Genomic DNA, 18690 nt, shown 5'->3' with positions numbered 1-18690 from the left:
CCAATCCAGCTCATCCCTCTTAAATGTGTTGATTGTGCACAGCTAACAGTAAAAATCAATAAAAACTTACTTTGCCACGCAGGTAGACCCAGATAACACTGAAGGAGACACAAAAGGAATAGATTTCAAGTGTCATTTTTTTTTATCATAGCTGCAATTTGAACTGAAACTTTAAAGATGAGTGTAGAGAAGATAGGTGATTACTGGTATCAGAAGAGCAACAATATAAAAGGTGGGTGAAATTGCTACTATGAAAACAAGTAATGGGAGAACATTTAAAGGCACACACTTCACCTAGATACAGATGCTCCCCGACTTACGCGCCCAAAAAACCAGCAACCCTATTGCTAGCTTACGGAACTTTTTCTGTAACTGCAGATTTGCGTAAGTCGGATTTGCATAACCTGGGGGACATCTGTATTAGAATACATATATCCCCTGCAGCCTGAGGGGGTGTCTGAGCTAGAAGGTGAAAGAGGGCTCTGTAGCTTTCAAGGTCTCCCCTCCACAAACACACCTTCTGGGAGCTCTGATTCCTTGTGGGTGTGGGATGAGGGACAGTAATTAGAGGCTGGGCATCCTAGTTGAGTGGCTGGTTTGAGGGGTGCAGTGCAAGCCCATTGGCTCTACACACACAAAGAGAGATCAAATAAGTCCTTTCCCCTGGTTCAGGCACTGTTATATGCCCAGATCAGGTCCCACCCATAGGATTAGAGTAGGACTGGATTTGGGGTCTGCTGTGGCTATTGTGACAGTCACCTTTTAGTTATTAGGAAGGAATTTCCCCCTCACTGCTAGATTGGCTGGCATGAGGTAGGGTTTTTGTTTTTTGTTTTTTTGCCTTCACAGCAGCCCAGGAAGTTGGTGAGGTAGATTAGGAAGAAAAGTTCAAGCAGTTGCAACCTGGGAGGTGTCCAGTGCAGGTACTCAATCAGTGTTGAGGCTAGTTTCCAGGTCAACCAGAACTGGAGGTGAAATAATGCAGCAGATATCCCTTACAGAAGCTGGGAAACAGGGTTGGGACTCCTAATGCCTGGTACAGTGAGTAGACAAGCCCTTTTCATAGCCCCTTAAGACTACAAGAGAGCAGAGGGTTGACAGCTGTGCTCCATCAGGGGAACATTATGGAAAGAGGAATACTGCCTACTGAGCTGCATTGGTTATCATATTTACCAAAGGTGCTCAGAGAAAGGTTAGCCACACACACAGAGGAATCCAGGCTCCTTACTAGCTGTAGTATATTGGGCTAAATGATCCAAAAAGACCCTTTCCTAAATGTAATATCCATGGTTGAGATTTTTAAAGGGGCCCAGTGGAGTTAGGCAACCAATCCCATTGAAAGTCAGTGGGAATTAGATGTGTAATTCGTTTAGGCCCCTTTGGAAACTTCATACTGTAGTTCTATGTTAGCACTGAGATTCTACTGCAGAAGCTACTATTCAATTGATATTTTTAATTTTTCCTACTGATTGCATACTCATAATGTGTACATGGCTTTCTTTTCCACTTTGATTTGCCCTGCACTCTACACAGATTACAAGGGCCTCATTTGACTCACTCTGACAAACATATTGTTGAGATAGTGCTGGCAAAAAGTAAGTGTATGTATTACTGGCACTTTCAACTCTTTCATTGCATCAACCAATTATTTTTATCACCAGGCACCTCCCTACTGATAAGAGGTCATCTGGCCTGAATGGGACTGGCCAGATTTCTGTGCTTTCTTATTAGCCTTTGAAGTTTATGTTGTGATAGAAGTTACTTTCTCCAAAGCCCTATTAATCTAGGTACAATAGGAAAAATACAGCAGGATTTTACAGAATCAGCCAAATTTCACTGAAAATACACAGTATAAAAAAATTCAGTGTTTACATTTTCTGCTTTAAAAAATGGAATAAAATGTCTATAGAGCTTTTAAAGCTCTTTATGCAAAATTTTATCCTACATACCAGTACATGATATCGAAGGTCCTATTCTGTTCTCACCCCACCTCCAGCCCCGGATACATGAAACACCCCCTTTAGTAGAACATACAACAAAAGAGAAAAACAATGAGGAACTCTGTCTCTTTCTCCTTTGAACTCAATATTATTAGAAAAAAGGCTAATTGTGTAGAAAATCTACACTATCTTTCCTACTTAGTTTGTTATGAGTATTTTATGATAGGCCAAATATACCCATTGGAACTCATTATTTGCTCTATTACTATTGTCATGCAATAAATTGTTAATAGATACATCACTCGTTTTTCCCGGCTGAACTTTGTCTTTTCTCAGTTGCACTTTTGTTAGGAAACAATTATAGTTTCAAAGACTAATTGCTAGCATGATTTAAGCACTGTTTTTTTCTTTAAATAGAGTTCATACTACCTGCTTCTTCATGTATATTTAATATCTTGCCTATAGTTTGTGTCTGCATACTTTTACTGCCTAATATTTCTTTCATGTTCCAAGTCAGGAGTTCAAATAAGCTATGTAAAGACAGGTATATTGCTACAATAATAGGTGTTTTACTGAGAATATTAAAACAGTTTATCATCAGAAGTTTGAATATGAAATGATCTCTGTTTCTGCTATAACCTATGTTCCTGTAAGCTGTGAAAGTAACTACCTGCTTTCTTTATTCTTATGCGTACTTGTTTTTAACCAGAAACTTAAATTAATGCTAGATTTTTTAAGTGTGTGTGTGTGTGTGTGTGTGTGTGTGTGTGTGTGTCCACACTTCATTTAACTTCTTTACAGTAATACACTGTGGCCCCAAATGCCACTGCAACAAAAGTACAGCTGTGTTGGATTGTGTCAAAAAATTCTTTGCCCTGATTTGGTAGAGAACTAACAATATTAATTTTTTTACTAGAATTGTATTAATATTTCATATTTTTATAGTATCTTGTATCTGAGGATATCAGTGTGATGCTACACAATGCTGCTTCCCAAGCAGATATTTTTCTTCTGGCTTTAATGGTAATCATCATCTCAGCCATTGAACACAGGGTTATGTCATAGAATCATAGAATATCAGGGTTGGAAGAGACCCCAGGAGGTCATCTAGTCCAACCCCCTGTTCAAAGCAGGACCAACACCAACTAAATCATTCCAGCCAAGGCTTTGTCAAGCCTGACCTTGAAAACCTCTAAGGAAGGAGATTCCACCACCTCCCTATATAACCGATTCCAGTGCTTCACCACACTCCTAGTGAAATAGTGTTTCCTAATATTGAGAGTTCCCACTGCATTAGAACTACTCCCGGGCTGAACTGCTGAAGAACTGAAGAAAAGAATTGTAATATTTTAGGTTGGAAACATGTTTTTAGTTCCCATTGCAAGTTCTGGAACATTTCAGAATTTAAGATAGAAAAAAGTTGATTTCTTAACATTTGAAATTTCAAATGTTTCCGAGAGAAGAGTTTGAGTTTTTTAATTTAGTGTAAAATATGTAACTAAGGTTCATCTTACAAATCATTAATGCATGTGAAAGACGACTTTTTTTCAGTGAAACTAGATATATGTATAACATGCTCCAGCAGTTTAATAACCACTTCTTTATAGTGTCAACCAAAGCAAGTTCTTCACACACCACTGCCATCTCAGAAGTTCAAGGCTGAGTAATCATTGCTGTGAGTGGAACTGTTCTTCTGTCTCACGCAAGCTGTCACAATGCCCCATACAAGTCCTAAAATATAGAAGGAATGAAAAGAAGGCAGCACAGACATTTTCTCTGAAACTCAAAAGATTAGTATAAGTGCGTGAGAGAAAGACAACATATTTTAAATGGTAGAAATAAATGTAATTTATTTACCGGTATTCCATTTACAACATCAATATACAAAAATACATTTAGTAAACTATGAAGAAATTCTGAGTCAACTCAGTGAGTCAGACCCCTATACAAACCTGGTTTTGATGGCCCAGTTTTCAAAGTAGTCACATAGATGGTGCACCTATGGGACTCCTCACATGAGCAAGGGTTTATTCGTTCAGACCCTTAGTTTGCTAAGTGTTATATCTGGTCTGCACTGTTAAAACTATGCTTAAATCTATTTCTGCTACCATGGTTTAACTGCCACTGTGGAAGGGTCATTGCATACAGAGGATTAGTCAGTTTCTGACTTTGGATATCCTTGTTACAAAGAAAATTGACTAGGCTAGCACCTTCTAGTCAGATTCTCCTTGAAGCTAGTTTAAGAGCTTGATGAAGAAAGAAACTGACCCATCCTAATCAGATTCCATGTACTGCAAAAGCAGACATCAGGGTATTGAACTGAACATAGAATTTGGTCCTAAATTTTCCATATGGTTTGGGCTGCAGAGAGAAGCAAACTGGAATGTTAGTCATTTTTCTTCACAGTCTGATTAAAACCAAACAACAAGCATCACAGGAATAAATAAAACCTCCATGTACCATGATACTGTTCAGAGGAGAAATATGCTGTTGTTGAGCTGTGAGGTTATTGAAAGTTGTCAGTAGGTCAATATAACAATGGTTTACTTAAAACATAAATAAAATCTATACACCATCAGTTAAGCCACAGTAGTAAATGGAGTAATCCTAAATCAAACTGTATACATCATTTTCAAGAATGGATACTTATTTTTAAAACTTGTCCAGGCCAGAGTTGATGGAGGTGGAATATGGTCCTGCTTTTTTTCAGTTTAAACAGTAGAAGAAAATAAGTGATTATTTTAGTAGTTTTCAAAAGCTTCTGTTACACAAGAACGGTTGCTTCTCTGGGAATCAGGAGATGACTACAAATTTTTTGTCTATTATAGTTAATAATATAACATAGCTTCCCACTTAACTTCTGCTTTGCCAGCTTGAAGGAATATAACAATGACAAAGACTTTGAAAAAGAGAATCACAAAAAGTGGAAAAGGAGAGAAATGTGAGAGATGGAAGGAGACAGAAATAATGATGGAAGATGTGGGGGAGGAGGCGACACAAAGAAAGATTTATTCTCTTTGTTGGCTGCAACAGGAATTACCAGTAAATCATCACTCCAGCCAGTGCATTGAATTCTAAGATGCCTCTGAAGTGACCAGGGGAGAAAGGTACCAAGTCCAATCCTCTCCTATGGCATCATTACAGCTGGATCTGGCCCTGTTATTAAGACTTTATTTATTACTAGATAAGGATATAGCTCTTACCAAGAGAGAGGGAGCTTATAAAACTTAAAACTAATAAGAAGTTAACTGGGTGTTTATTAAAGCTTTGGTCACCCTTGAAATCACATTAAAAACCGATGAAGGTGTCTTTAAATTTAACTGTAAAAATAAGCAAACCTTCCCTGAACCAATCTTTTATATATTTTTGCTTAATATATGTTTGAAACAGAACAACTCACATGATACCTGGGCTGTGTTTGTATTGTAGAGGGACTGCTGCAATCTAACAATCTAACTCAAGTAGACAACAAGAACTCAAAATAGGGTTTACGTAGGACTTACATGCTGCATAGATCTTGTGCAGACTGGCCCTCTGCACAAGGATGGATTTTGTCAGTTATAGTACAGGCAGTAGCAAGGAGTGCACAAAATTTTGTGTGGTTTCAACAATGCTTTATTAAAGATAATGTGGAAGAGATACAGGAGGGTCAGAACTATTTCCAGGTGTAGAGAGTCCAAAAGTTAGCTCTTTCATACCTTATGGCATAGCTTTTTACCCTTAATTAATATATTTCTTGATACTTCAAATAAAATAGAATATAAGCTAAAGGTCAAACCCCTTATTCTTTTTTCTTCTTTATTTTTCTATTTTTATGTCCTGTTTAAGGCTATGCCTGATACATAGTGTTCTGTGTTTTCAGTTTTTAATTTTTTTTAAAAGGAGTTCAGTTTTTACTGATTTACACTCATTTATTAATCCACTCAAAAAAAATTTGGTACTTATTTTTGTTAAACACTAATGCTTGTGGCCTACAGCTCTGAGATTAAAGCAGTTCCTCAGCATAAAACATAGAACACACACAGTAGAGGTTGGAAAATCAAACAGTATTAATATTGCGCTATGATTGACTCACAAGGAGATGCTGTCCATCTATTTCTTTGCATCCATTTTGTGCAGTGCTGAATTTAAACAATCAATCCTCCACAGATAAAGATAAGGTAAAAAGGTAAACATGGGGTGAAAATGCAAATCTATGCCTGAATACCAACAAGAAAATCGGTGCTTAGAAATTTTCAAGAAAAGAAAAGATGGGAGTGAAGAGGATGCATTGCACTGCTAGTACTGCAGCATTGAGGTCAGTGCTCGCACTAACAGAGAAAAGGAGCATGTTGAAAGCAAGTGACACAAGAAGCTTAAAGAAGAAAGTGAGCTTCGGGATAAACCATCAATATCAGGAGCTTTCACCCCGGCTTTAATGAAAGAGAGGACACTGCACGATTGTGTCAATGAATTTGTGCGTGCTCTTTGTTTTGCCAGATAACCACTGTTCATTGCAAAGTGGCCAATTGGTGACTTTGTGCATCAATACTGTCCAGCATCAAAAACCCTTCCTAATGCAGGCAACCTGACTCGTAAGTATCTGACAGAAAATGATAATGCTTTAGTATCTAAATTGATGGAAATTGTTGTCAGATGTTGGCTGCATGTGTGTTCTGGCTGGATGCTGCACTGGCTCTGGCCAGATAGCGCAGACAGCAGGATCCAGTCGAACTTCCCAATAAGACCACAAGATTTGGTTTAGTAGTGAAGGCACCCAGATAGGTTTATTGTTGACAAAGCACGGTAATAGCATCTGGCAGACTCTACAGGGATACTAAGACATGTATGGATTCAGTTCAGTGAATGGCAGGACTTTCCAGTCCCCCCTCGGTTGGCCAAAGACACTCCCTTTGAGACCCCTCTTTATACACCGATACAAACAAGTTACGTATTATCCCTCTGACGTAGTTAGTTACCACCCCTTTACCTTGTACATTTTGGTTCGATCAATACATGTTTGTCCATCACACTGTCATCCTGACCCTATCTTTAGGAGGGGTCAACATGTTCCTGTTATCTTTGGGGAGTGTATTTTACCATATTTGGTATCAGGATGTTCTGGTACCATCCTTCTGGACTGTGTTTGAGTGAGTGTCTTGTGCCTAGTACTTCTCAAGAATGTGTGTTTTTGCAATACCAGCCCGGTTCCTGCCAGGTTCTGTGAGCTTGCATGCAGGCAGAGCCTGACTTCTGCTCACAGCCTGACTTTTGCTAACTTTGCTTTATATTAGCAGGGCCTAACCCTACTTTAGTTCAGGCCTCAGGCCTCATACTGGGCCTCTTATACCAGGCCTCATGTCTCAGGTTCTCTCTTTCTACTACAGAAATGTGGTGTCTAGTCTGATTTTGAGAAGTCTCCTGGTGCTTTGGACCATTCAAATATTGGCCTTTTGTTTTCATGTTTTTATTTCAATGCAAATAAACCAGCATTGTTTTCTGCTGACGTGACATTCATCCCCTCAGCTGACACATGTTTTGTCAGTGCAGCAATAACTGACATGTTTGAGATATACCTACTAACTTGGGAAAATGTGGCCACAACTAACATTGATTCTGCTTCCTGCATGACTAAGGGCAAGTCTACACTACCCGCCGGATCGGCAGGTAGTGATCAATCTATCGGGGATTGATTTATCACGTCTAGTGTAGATGCGATAAAATTGATCCCCGATCGCTCTGCTGTCGACTCTGGAACCCCACTGTGGCGAGAGATGGAAGCGGAGTCGACGGCGGAGTGGCAGCAGTTGACTCGCTGCTGTCCTCATGGCCAGGTAAGTCGACCTAAGATACGCCGACTTCAGCTATGCTATTTGCGTAGCTGAAGTTGCATATCTTAGGTCAACCCCCCACCCTCCCACTGACCTAGCCTAAGTTTGCATGGGAGATTAAATTCAATCAGAAACCAGAGCTGCTGTATATTACCTGTCCTTCTCATCTGATTAACGTTGTGCTGTCAGTAATACTGCTACAAAAGAAATTAAAGACATGAAATCTTGCATCGCTGGATTCAGGGCCATTTTTAAGCATTTGCATTTTTAAGGCAAAACTAGTGCAGAGCTGACTGCCAGTTAACAAAAGCTGCAGGAGAAAACCCAGCTGTTTCCAGAATCCTGACCCCGGAACATGAGAAATATTCAAAACCTTCAACACAATGCTCAGCAAGAACTGGGAGACAACCATGGCCAGTAATCTGAACCCCAAAGTGTTTGATGCCGAAGATTCTTTTTGGAATGTCATCCAAGTGTTGCACCCCTTCTCAAGGTGAATTTTGCAGCAGATTACTAGTGTTATGCCAGTGTTTCAACTCTTTGAAATTTCAAATCTGAAAGGGGAATTTACTATTTACTTGAACATGCCTAATCCTGACAATGTGAAACTGGATGAGCTAGTTTTTTGGAATAGTCAGCAAGACACATTTCCCAACTTCAGCAAAGTGGCACAGCGAGCTTTGAGTGCACCCCTGGATCTGTTTGAAAGTTGGACTACCTCCAAGACAGCAAGAGGCTCAACATGAGTGAGGATACTTTGAAGAAAATTATGTGAGTGTATGCAAACCAGGATTTCTGGAAAAACTAACAGCTCTGCGAGAGACAAAAAAATATCTTTGTACATTAAAAAAAAAGTGTCAGTTTTACTGTAGTAAAATGTTTATTATTAATTCCCCCCCCCCCCCCCCCGATTTTCCCTTTTAAAAAAAAAATTTTAACTTGATTTCATCCCAGTTTTAATGTTTGGAAAATAACCACTGAAAAATTCCCAGAATTTTTTTTTTACAAAAGAAAACAGAAATGTGGAACACTACTGATACAGCAAAGTGTATGCTTAACTTTCAGTATACACTTTTCTCATCATGGAAGTCAGTGAGATTTAAGCATCTGTTCAAAATGAAGCAGGTGTTTAAGTGCTATGCTGAATAGGAATGAACTTAAGCACTTTGTTGCATTGGGTCCTAAATGTCCACTGTTCTTCAGCACTCTGTATACTCCCTAATCACAGAGGTTTCCGTTTTAATGGTGGCATTTTAAGCTTCATGGAACTTTGTAGGTTTTTAGTTCAGATGTGCTTACTTGCAAATGCAATGTGTCAGAGTAAAGTCCACTAGTCCAAGAACACACAATGAAATCATGAAGATGCACGTTTGCTGGCCTTCTGATTTTGAGATAGGGCCGAGCTGTTCACCTGGACTTCAGCAGCAGGCAAAGTACAGTTCCAAAGAATTAGCTCACTGCTTTGTGCTCAGCTATTTCTTTCTCAGGCTTCACTTGAAACGAGAGGTAAGCTGTCTGCCTGGTGCTCTTTTAGTTGTTTTCTTAATAATTTATAATGCAGAGTTTTCTCTTAGATTTGACTAGGGCCAGTAACAGTTACTAATTGAGGAGTCAAATAACCCAGGGAGGAGGGGAAAATGTGACTATGGAAAAGTCTTTATTTAACATATTGAATTCTGACTGCAAGAAACACCTTATGGGTTTATTTAGGGAAAGCCTGGTTGAAGGGGAGCCCTTTTTGCTTTGTTTATTCAACCCCCAAATCCACAGGTTGCTTTTCTTCACTTGACATCAGCCTACGTGACATGTCCCTTGAAGCCACAGGTGGAAGTTTATACAAATTATAGTCCAAATGTGTTTAAGTGAGCTCTGGTGCCTGAAAATATTCTCAGCAGTTAGTACACCATGCTATCTAATGCTGCTTCATGCATAGATAGCAAGTGTTGCTGGTGTTTTGCATGTGCTAGCTCTTCTTTCTGTCCCCTAGTACCAGTACAGATCAGGTTCCGGGAATACCGAGCATCAGATCTGATAAATGTGAGACATGCTTTTTAAATTTAAACTTTGTCATTACATTATTTTCTATCTGTTTTTATCACATGCAAAATTGTGTTGTGTCGCATTGACTGGTATGGTGTAAAGGAACAAGATGAGCTGTATTCTAAGTGATGGGATACAGTACTACACATCATAAAAATGATCTGTCAGAAATGCAATGGGACACATTAAGAAAGCAGGGAGTGTGAGAAGTGAAAAGCCTGTTTTGGCATAGACTGGCTTTGTTGAAAGCAGGTGTTTCTGTTTCGCCTTCAAGAGTTTTTTTCCTGCAAGTAAAAAATCATTTAATTTTAAATGTCAGCCTGTGTTATGTTTTTAGTGTGTATCTCTGCAGAGGGATTGACTCAGAAGAAAGATGAATTTGAAAAGTTCAGTGGGATTTATTCTGCTGTTACTCTTTAAATATGCGATGTGGACAAGTGCTGAAGAAGCTGTGGTGCTTGCTAATGCCCACCTTCTCCCTCCAGGAGGCTACCAGAGATTGAGTAACAACAATGAGAAAGGTACTCAGCAAGAGAGGGAGTGGCGGGGATGTATGCACTATTTTACTTTATAGCCTTTACTATCTTTTTTTCTATGACACTCACTACCATAGTCTTTGAGTTCTTCACAAACATTAATAGGCATCTGAAGGTCAAAGACTGTACTTAATAATAAATGTTCATAATACTAGTTAGAACTTCTATAATGCCTCTTATTCACAGATCTCGAAATATATTAAAAGTCTAAAACCACTTTATTTACAAAGGGTTTTAGTCCCTATCTTTTTCCAGAATGTGTTTTCTTCCAGACGCCTTCTTGGTGTTCAGTTCTTTAATGTCCCTCTGGTCTGTTGATGGTCTCAACCCTGACAAGCTTCAGTATATTAATTGATCTTTTCCCGAGGAAAGGAAAGACCATAGATGTATGGTCAGTGCAAGGACTGTTAGGGACTTCTATGTGGTCAGAAACATGGGGCCCAGATGCTGTGAATTATGTCATCCTCTCAGAACACTGTGCAACAGCAGGTGGAGGACTCTGATAATCTGGAGCTAGAGTTTACTGGAAGCCAGATTCTCTTTGTGGGAAAAAGGAAATGCTTTCTGGGAAAAGCCATCTTTGTGAAGTACTCATATTTTGGGTGCACAAAGCCATCCTTTTGTTTTGTTCTAGAGAGTTGGGCAAAAGGGGGTCTTTTCTGAACTCTCACTTTGAATATTTAGCTGTGGGCAGATTTTTCTTGTTTGGTATTTGATAAGTCTTTGGAAAACATGGCTCACCTGAATTATCTCAGCATCTCAGGAATACAGTTCTCCTTTTCATAATAACCAATTAAGTTCTATACACCATACCCTAATTCCTATAAATCAGTCTGTCAAAACTCTACAGTAAGCACCAACTAAGGACTGAAAACCCTAGTTCTGTAGTAGTCCATTACTGTGCTCTGTAGGTATTTTTCACAAACATTGTCAACCTATCTCACTGAATATAATATAAATAGTATATAATGTAACTCAGTTCCTTTCAACTTTATTCATAGAATAATAGTATATCTGTGAAGTACTGTCTATTTTAGTTCATGTCTGAATCACTGGTTAATGGAATAGATATTAAATAATATCCTTTCCTACAAAAAAGGAATTGCTGAGATTTATGTGCATGCTTTTTAGCTAAAAAAACAGACATTATGGCTTAGTCTCAGAACTGCTTGAAATCAGCCTGAGTGTAACCAAAGGTTCCTTTGTTGCCTTAACAGAGCCTTATCAGTGATTTACTTAAGACTTATTCACAAAGGATGAAATTCACTCCTCTGCAGCCGTCCAGCTCAAGGTCTATATGCCACTTTTATCTCACCTAAGCCCTTGGCAGCATGCAAGTCCCGTTTCAGCCCATAGATTTTGATATTCACAGTGAAGTGAAAAGAAACATTTTTTCATCTGTTTTCCTGTTATTGGTGTTAAATACTTTGTTAGCTCCCCTCTGATCTGTATCTATAAAATACTGGGAACAAATGGCCACACCTTGATGTAGTTCCATGAATACAACACCAACTAAAATCAATTAACCAAAATCAGTGTCAAGATCTAGCCATTTATAAATGAAAAAATCTGTTTCCAAAGTGAATTTCTAGGTTTGCTACTTTGTTCTATATTTCTGCATTTGTGAAAGTTGTGCAAATATTCCCTTCATAAACCAACACTGGACATAATCATTAGAATTTAATATAAATGCTCTTTTTTGCCAATTCTACCTATATTCCTATCAGTAAAATAGGATTGCATTCCTGCTATAGAGTTTGGGTACTGATTATATTATACAGGGGAGATTTTCAGAGACACAAAGGATAGCTAAGTACCATACAGTCATTGAAAGACAATGGGAGTTGAGCAAGTCATTTCTTTTTTTGCCTTTGAAAATCTCCCCCACCATTTTACCGGCACATTCTGCCCTGACCATCTGCTGTGCGACTTCCATTGATTTTAGTGGGTGTCCCATGTATGGACTGAAGTCAGTATGTAACCATACTATGTCCTTGTCAAATATTGATAGGACAATAATTTATTCATTCTGAAGTTAAAAGTACAGAATTTTGAGAGGTTTACAAGTTGAGCAGAGTAAAATGTTAAACATACTTTTCTTTTCCCCCCATAGAATATGCAAGGGATTGTTATGAGATTTTTCAGCATACTGAAGGAAGCGCCAAGGATGGTCTTTATGTCATTCAGCCAAAGAAAGATCCTATTGTTGCTTACTGTAATATGCAAGATGGTGGGTGGACGGTAATTCAACATATTACAGCCAATAGCACTGTGGACTTTGATAGGATATGGCATGACTACAAGTATGGATTTGGCTCAGTTCATGACAACTACTGGTTAGGGAATGAATATGTGTATCAGTTAACTAACACCTCAAGGCCATATATACTTAGGGTCAAACTCGTAGACCTAAATGCCGAAATCAAATGGGGAGAGTATGAACCGTTCAAAATTGAAGATGAAGAGTCTCAATACAGGATCAGGCTTGGCCTATACAAAGGCAATGCTGCTGATGCCCTGACCCAGGATACAGAAGCTTATCTCCATGATAATCAGAAGTTCACTACAAAAGACAGAGATAATGATAACTATTTTCAGAATTGTGCCAAAATAGAGTACAATGGCATTCCAGGTGGAGGGTGGTGGTATGATTCTTGTGCCGGAGCAAACCTAAACCGCAGGAATGTTATATACTGGCAAAAAGACTGCAATAAGGAACATTTATGCAAGTTTGCCTGGATGATGGTCAAGCCCACTGATCATGGCCAGTGTCCTAACAAGGCTTGTCATTGTGAAAAAGATGAATTGTAGATAACATTACTACATTATGAGGTGAGACAATAAAATCAGCTTCTAAAAAATCTCTCTTCAAGTGTTTTCTTGATCTCCTGAGTGGATTCCATCAGCTCAATTTTTTTCTAGTCTATAGCATAATTACTTTCTGTGATTATTTCTTCTAATTTCAAAGTAAAGATGAGCTCACGCTACAAAATTCAGGGACAGACTTTGAACATTCCAAAGTTTTTTCCATGGTTTTGGTTCCATTTATAGCAGTGCTAAAGTCAGGTGACAATTTCAGATCTGGATCTGGATTCAGATTCTGAATCTCTCCCAAAGTTCAGGGACATTTAGAGCTGGGTGGGTTGGTACATTCCTCTCTCTAATTCAGACATCAGCTGATTAGATGTACTCATTTTGGACTCTTCTGGTACCAAATAATAAATGCACTAATAAGTATGAACAACTATTTCAGTTATCACCATTCAGGGCATAGAGAGGGAAGAATAAATGATAGATCTGTGTGATATCCTGCCTGAAGACAAAGACTCAGGTTTATTTAGTGTCTTGTTCATTTTATTAATGATCTTGAGGAGAGAAGTAAACATGCAGATTCATTAATTCACAGATAGCCTATGTGAATCCTAGATACATTATGACTAGGTCTGTCAATTAATTGTAGTTAACTCACGCAATTAACTCAAAAAAATTAATCACGGTTAAAAAAATTAATTGTGATTAATCACACTTATAACAATAGAATACCAACTGAACTTTATTAAATATTTTTGGATGTTTTTCTACATTTTCAATATTGATTTCAATTACAACACAGAATACAAAGTGCACAGTGCTCACTTTATATCATTTTTTATTACAAATACTTGCACTGTAAAAATGATAAACAAAAGAAATAGTATTTTTCAGTTCACCTCATACAAGTATTGAAGTGCAATCTCTTTATTGTGAAAGTATAGCCTACAAGTCCACTCAGTTTTACTTCTTATTCTGCCAGTCACTCAGAATACAAAGTGCACAGTGCTCACTTTATATTATAATTTTTTATTACAAATATATGCACTGTAAAAATAATAAAAGAAATAGTATCTTTCAATTCACCTCATAGAAGTACTGAAGTGCAATCTCTTTATTGTGAAAGCATGGCCTACAAGTCTTCTTATTCTGCCAGTCACTCAGACAAACAAGGTTGGTTACAATTTGCAGGAGATAATGCTCCCTGCTTTTTAGTTACAATGTCACCTGAAAGTGAGAACAGGCATTTCCATGGCACTTTTGTAGCCAGCATTGCAAGGTATTTATGTGCAAGATATGCTAAACATTCGTATGTGCCTTCATGCTTTGGCCACAATTCCAGAGGACATGCTTCCATGCTGATGATGGGTTCTGCTTGATAAAAATTTGATTTGACAAAACGCAAAGACGATTCCAATGTGAGATTTCTAAAGATAGCTACAGCACTCGACCCAAGGTTTAAGAATCTGAAGTGCCTTCCAAAATCTGAGAGGAACGAAGTGTGGAGCATGCTTTTAAAAGTCTTAAAAGAGCAACACACTGATGCAGAAACTACAGAACCCAAGCCACCAAAAAAGAAAATCAACCTTCTGCTGGTGGCATCTGACTCAGATGATGAAAATGAACATGTGCCAGTCCACACTGGTTTGGATCATTATCAAGCAGAAGCCATCATCAGCATGGAAACATGTCCTCTGGAATGGTGGTTGAAGTATGAAGGGACATATGAATCTTTAGCGCATCTGGCACATAAATATCTTGCAATGCCAGCTACAACAGTGCCATGCAAACGCCTGTTCTCACTTTTACATGACATTGTAAACAAGAAGCAGGCAGCATTATCTCCTGCAAATTGTAACCAACCTTATTGGTCTGAATGATTGGCTGACCAAGAAATAGGACTGAGTGGACTTGTAGACTCTAAAGTTTTACATTGTTTTATTTCTGAATAGTTTTTTGTACATAATTTTACATTAGTAAATTCAACTTTCATGAAAAAGAGATTGTACTACAGTACTTGTATTAGGTGAATTGCAAAATATTTTTTTTTGTTTTTTACAGTGCAATTATTTGTAATCAAAAATAAATATAAAGTGAGCACTGTACACTTTGTATTCTGTGTTGTAATTGAAATTAATATATTTGAAAATGTAGTAAACATCCAAAAATATTTAAAAGAAATGGTATTCTATTGTTGTTTAACAGCACAATTAATCGCATGATTAATCATGATTAATTTTTTTAATCGCTTGGCAGCCCTAATTATGACATGAATCTACTATAGAGCCTCCTAAATATTCAGAATTCAGTCCTGCCACTGTACAAGTTTCGTGCTCAAAGAGCTTGCAAGATTGGGACTATAGTCATGACTCTCATCTACCAACCACATATAGTACATCCAGTAATGGGACTAGAACCAGGCAGAAACACAGGCCTCTACCAAGTTATTTAAAGAAACAGCTCAACTGCCTTGGCCATAAGAGAGGACTGATATGGAAATGTGCAGATCTGACATACTGTATCCAGTAGAGGGCGGCAACGTATATATATGCGAGTCAGAATATTTTCTTCTTATGTGAGTATTCATATTTGCATTTGATATATACATGATTGCTCATTTTCATGTGTCTTGCAAAGTCACTGTGTGTGTCTGTGTGTGTGTGTGTGTGTGTATGCAGTTGCTGTGTTTACAAGATGCATATCGGTGATCACTGCATACTAGAGGGCAGAATCAAGCCTTTGCTTTTCATCTGTAGAAAGAGATATTTCAATACTTAAAATTGTGTCTTCCTAAATCTTACCTCACATGGCTTCTCTCACCCGTTAGTTCCCTCACCGTTCCCTTTTTTATGAGCCCAAATAGGACTAAATATCCAACAAAGGGTATTCTTTTATTTTTATTAGACCAGCCCGAGTTAATGATCTTATCAGCCTTTCCATTAGAAAGTCCTATATTCTGGGTTTACAACACCTATAAAATTCTCTCCAGGATGAAACTTAGTGATCAGTTTTAAAAAATTTAAAACAAAATGGTAATTCCTGCACCCTGCCTTGGAGCTGCTCCCAGGAGCCTCCTGCTTGCTGTGCAAAGGTGGGGGAAAGAGGGGTGCTAATGACAAGGTGTCCCTTTCTCCCTTGCTCCTGCCCCCCCCCCCCCGCTCCTTTACCTCATCTCCACAGAGCAGGGGTGGACATGACAGGGCTCAGGATAGAGTGAGCTTCCTGACAGCAGCTGCTGTCTCAACTTGCTGATCTACTTAAAAAGGCAATGTACTTAGAGTGGGGTCAGCATACTTAAAGGGGCAATGCGCATCTCTCTCACACACACACGGTGTGTGTCTCTGTCTCTCTCTGCCATGCTGTCTCCGCTCCCTCCATTTGTGCTGCCTTGTAGAGTGTGAGGCTACATTATCAACAATGTGTTAATCCTTGAGGGCTCAGCCAAGTGTTAGTTCATCATTTAGCAGTAAGGCATTCCCTGGGAAATATCCCACCCTCTTCCATCCTCTGACTTCACCACCTCAGCCAAGCTTCACAATCATCATTGCTGAGTACAGTATTAAATTGTTTGTTTAAAACTTATACTGTGTAAAACTTATCCTGAAAATCTGTAGATCTCCGCTTTATATTTGCAGATCTTTTTGCAGATCGCAGATCGGACGTGAATACAAATTTTGCATCTGCGCAGAGCTCTAAGTATTAGCCTTATTTCACATTTGCTAGCTTTGGATGTTGTTACTCAACTTTGACATTATTTAAACACAGACATTTCTCTTGTTATGAATATGAAATATAATGTTACTGAATTAATATGAAATACGATGTTCTTATCTATAGACCAGGGGTCGGCAACGTTTGGCACGTGGCTCGCCAGGGTAAGCACTCTGGCGGGCTGGGCCAGTTTATTTACCTGCTGACGCAGCAGGTTCGGCCGACTGTGGCCCCCACTGGCCGCGGTTCACCGTCCTGGGCCAATGGGGGCAGCGGGAAGCCGCAGCCAGCACATCCCTCGCCCGCGCTGCTTCTCGCCACCCCCATTGGCCTGGGACGGCGAACCACGGCGAGTGGGGGCCGCAATCGGCCAAACCTGCCGCGTCAGCAGGTAAATAAACTGGCCCGGCCCGCCAGGGTGCTTACCCTGCCAAACGTTGCCGACCCCTGCTATAGACATTTGTTCTTTAACCGTTATTAAACTATTTTTAAATTAATCACTTTAAAACGTATAAAGAAAAGGATTTATCTTACAACAATCTGGAAAGTTCCTGTTTTCTTGTGCATATGAATAGATTTGTCTTCACTCAGTCCTACTCTGCATCACCAAAATATCTATATGGCATCTACAGCTTCCTTTTTGTTAGTTTTTATTGTTATTTTATGCACACCAGCGGTGTAATAATTAGAAGATCTTTTGTATTATTTTGGAGTTTTCCATTAAAGATGCTTACTCATTAGTGGTTGGCAACCTTGTACTTTTCAATTTAAAATGGAAACTTTTCATGGAATTTCTTTAAAATATTAGAAGTGTGATCATAATTTCCATGCATATTAACTTAAAGCAAAGAAATTACAGCACCTTTCGGGGGGGGGGTCCATAGGGGATATGAGATGAGAAATAGACTGTGAAATGAAGTAGCTAAGCAGTAAGAATTATTTTTCACCATGTACTGCAAAGGAGATCAGGAATTAAAAACACAGGTGAGGTCTGCAGGAGATAGGTTAATGTAATTCACATGCTTATATTGCAGTATCTGATGTTCAAATAAAGGAAGAGAAGTAATGGGGAGGAGAGATGGATTATAGTTGAGTCCTAGGTGCATATATACATGCAGAGAGTGGGCCAGGGCAATTTAGGAAGGACAGGAGTGGTGTGGTAGCTACTAGATATGTTCAGTGGCTGTTTCCAAAGCTGTACATACAGTTTCAATTAATGGCAAGCATTCTCATAGGTTCCACACATTCACCATTTGTGAACTGGAGCTCAAACGAACAAAAGATTACAAGTATGGGCATTAGAGACAGCACTGTGAACTCAGTGGCTGATTGATGTAGGACCAAGAGATGTGTCTGCTATGAGGGCTGGCTCTCAGTACCTGTACTGCTCAGGGCTGCCCAGAGGATTCAGGGGGCCCGGGGCAAAGCAATTTCGGGGGCCCTTTCCATAAAAAAAAGTTGCAATACTATAGTAACATGTTATTTGGAAATGTAAAAAATAACCAGTGAAATACATTCAAAAATCAATTTTTAATAATTTGAAAATACACGAAATACATTATTTAAAAACATTAAAAGCTTTAATGGTATGTATACATTTGCAATTACATAATTGGCTGTCGCTGGGTGATGGTGATGGTTGGTGCCAATGGGCTGTCGCTGCCTGGGGGTGGCGCTACTGTTGCCCAGGGCTGGGTGGGGAGCTGGGCTCTGGGTTGGGGATGCCTGGCTCAGAGAGGCTGGGCTCAGAGCTGGGGGTCAGGGCTGTGGGGGTATGGGGTCGGGTGTCTGGTTCAGAGGAGCTGGGCTTGGAGCTGGGGGTCAGGGCAGCGGGGGATGGGG

General features: G+C 39.1%; 1 protein-coding gene across 1 annotated transcript; it reads left to right on the top strand.

Annotated features, from left to right (window-relative positions):
- Positions 1–8812: 8812 nt before the first annotated feature.
- LOC117876464 (fibrinogen-like protein 1) lies at positions 8813–13169 on the top strand. Its single transcript, XM_034768684.1, has 3 exons — positions 8813–9256; positions 10128–10311; positions 12440–13169. Exons 2-3 carry the CDS (start codon positions 10164–10166, stop codon positions 13135–13137), a joined length of 846 nt encoding a protein of 281 aa, XP_034624575.1. The 5' UTR covers positions 8813–9256; positions 10128–10163; the 3' UTR covers positions 13138–13169.
- Positions 13170–18690: the final 5521 nt, after the last annotated feature.

The sequence above is a fragment of the Trachemys scripta genome, chromosome 4, assembly GCF_013100865.1.
Source record: "Trachemys scripta elegans isolate TJP31775 chromosome 4, CAS_Tse_1.0, whole genome shotgun sequence".
Classification (NCBI taxonomy): domain Eukaryota; kingdom Metazoa; phylum Chordata; order Testudines; family Emydidae; genus Trachemys; species Trachemys scripta.
This window is presented reverse-complemented; position numbering and strand designations above follow the sequence as displayed.

Coding starts and splice junctions, on each gene's coding strand:
- LOC117876464 (XM_034768684.1), top strand. CDS start 10,164: ATGAATTTGAAAAGTTCAGTGGGATTTATTCTGCTGTTACTCTTTAAA. Junction 10,312..12,439: donor GAGTAACAACAATGAGAAAG/GTACTCAGCAAG, acceptor TTCCCCCCATAG/AATATGCAAGGGATTGTTAT.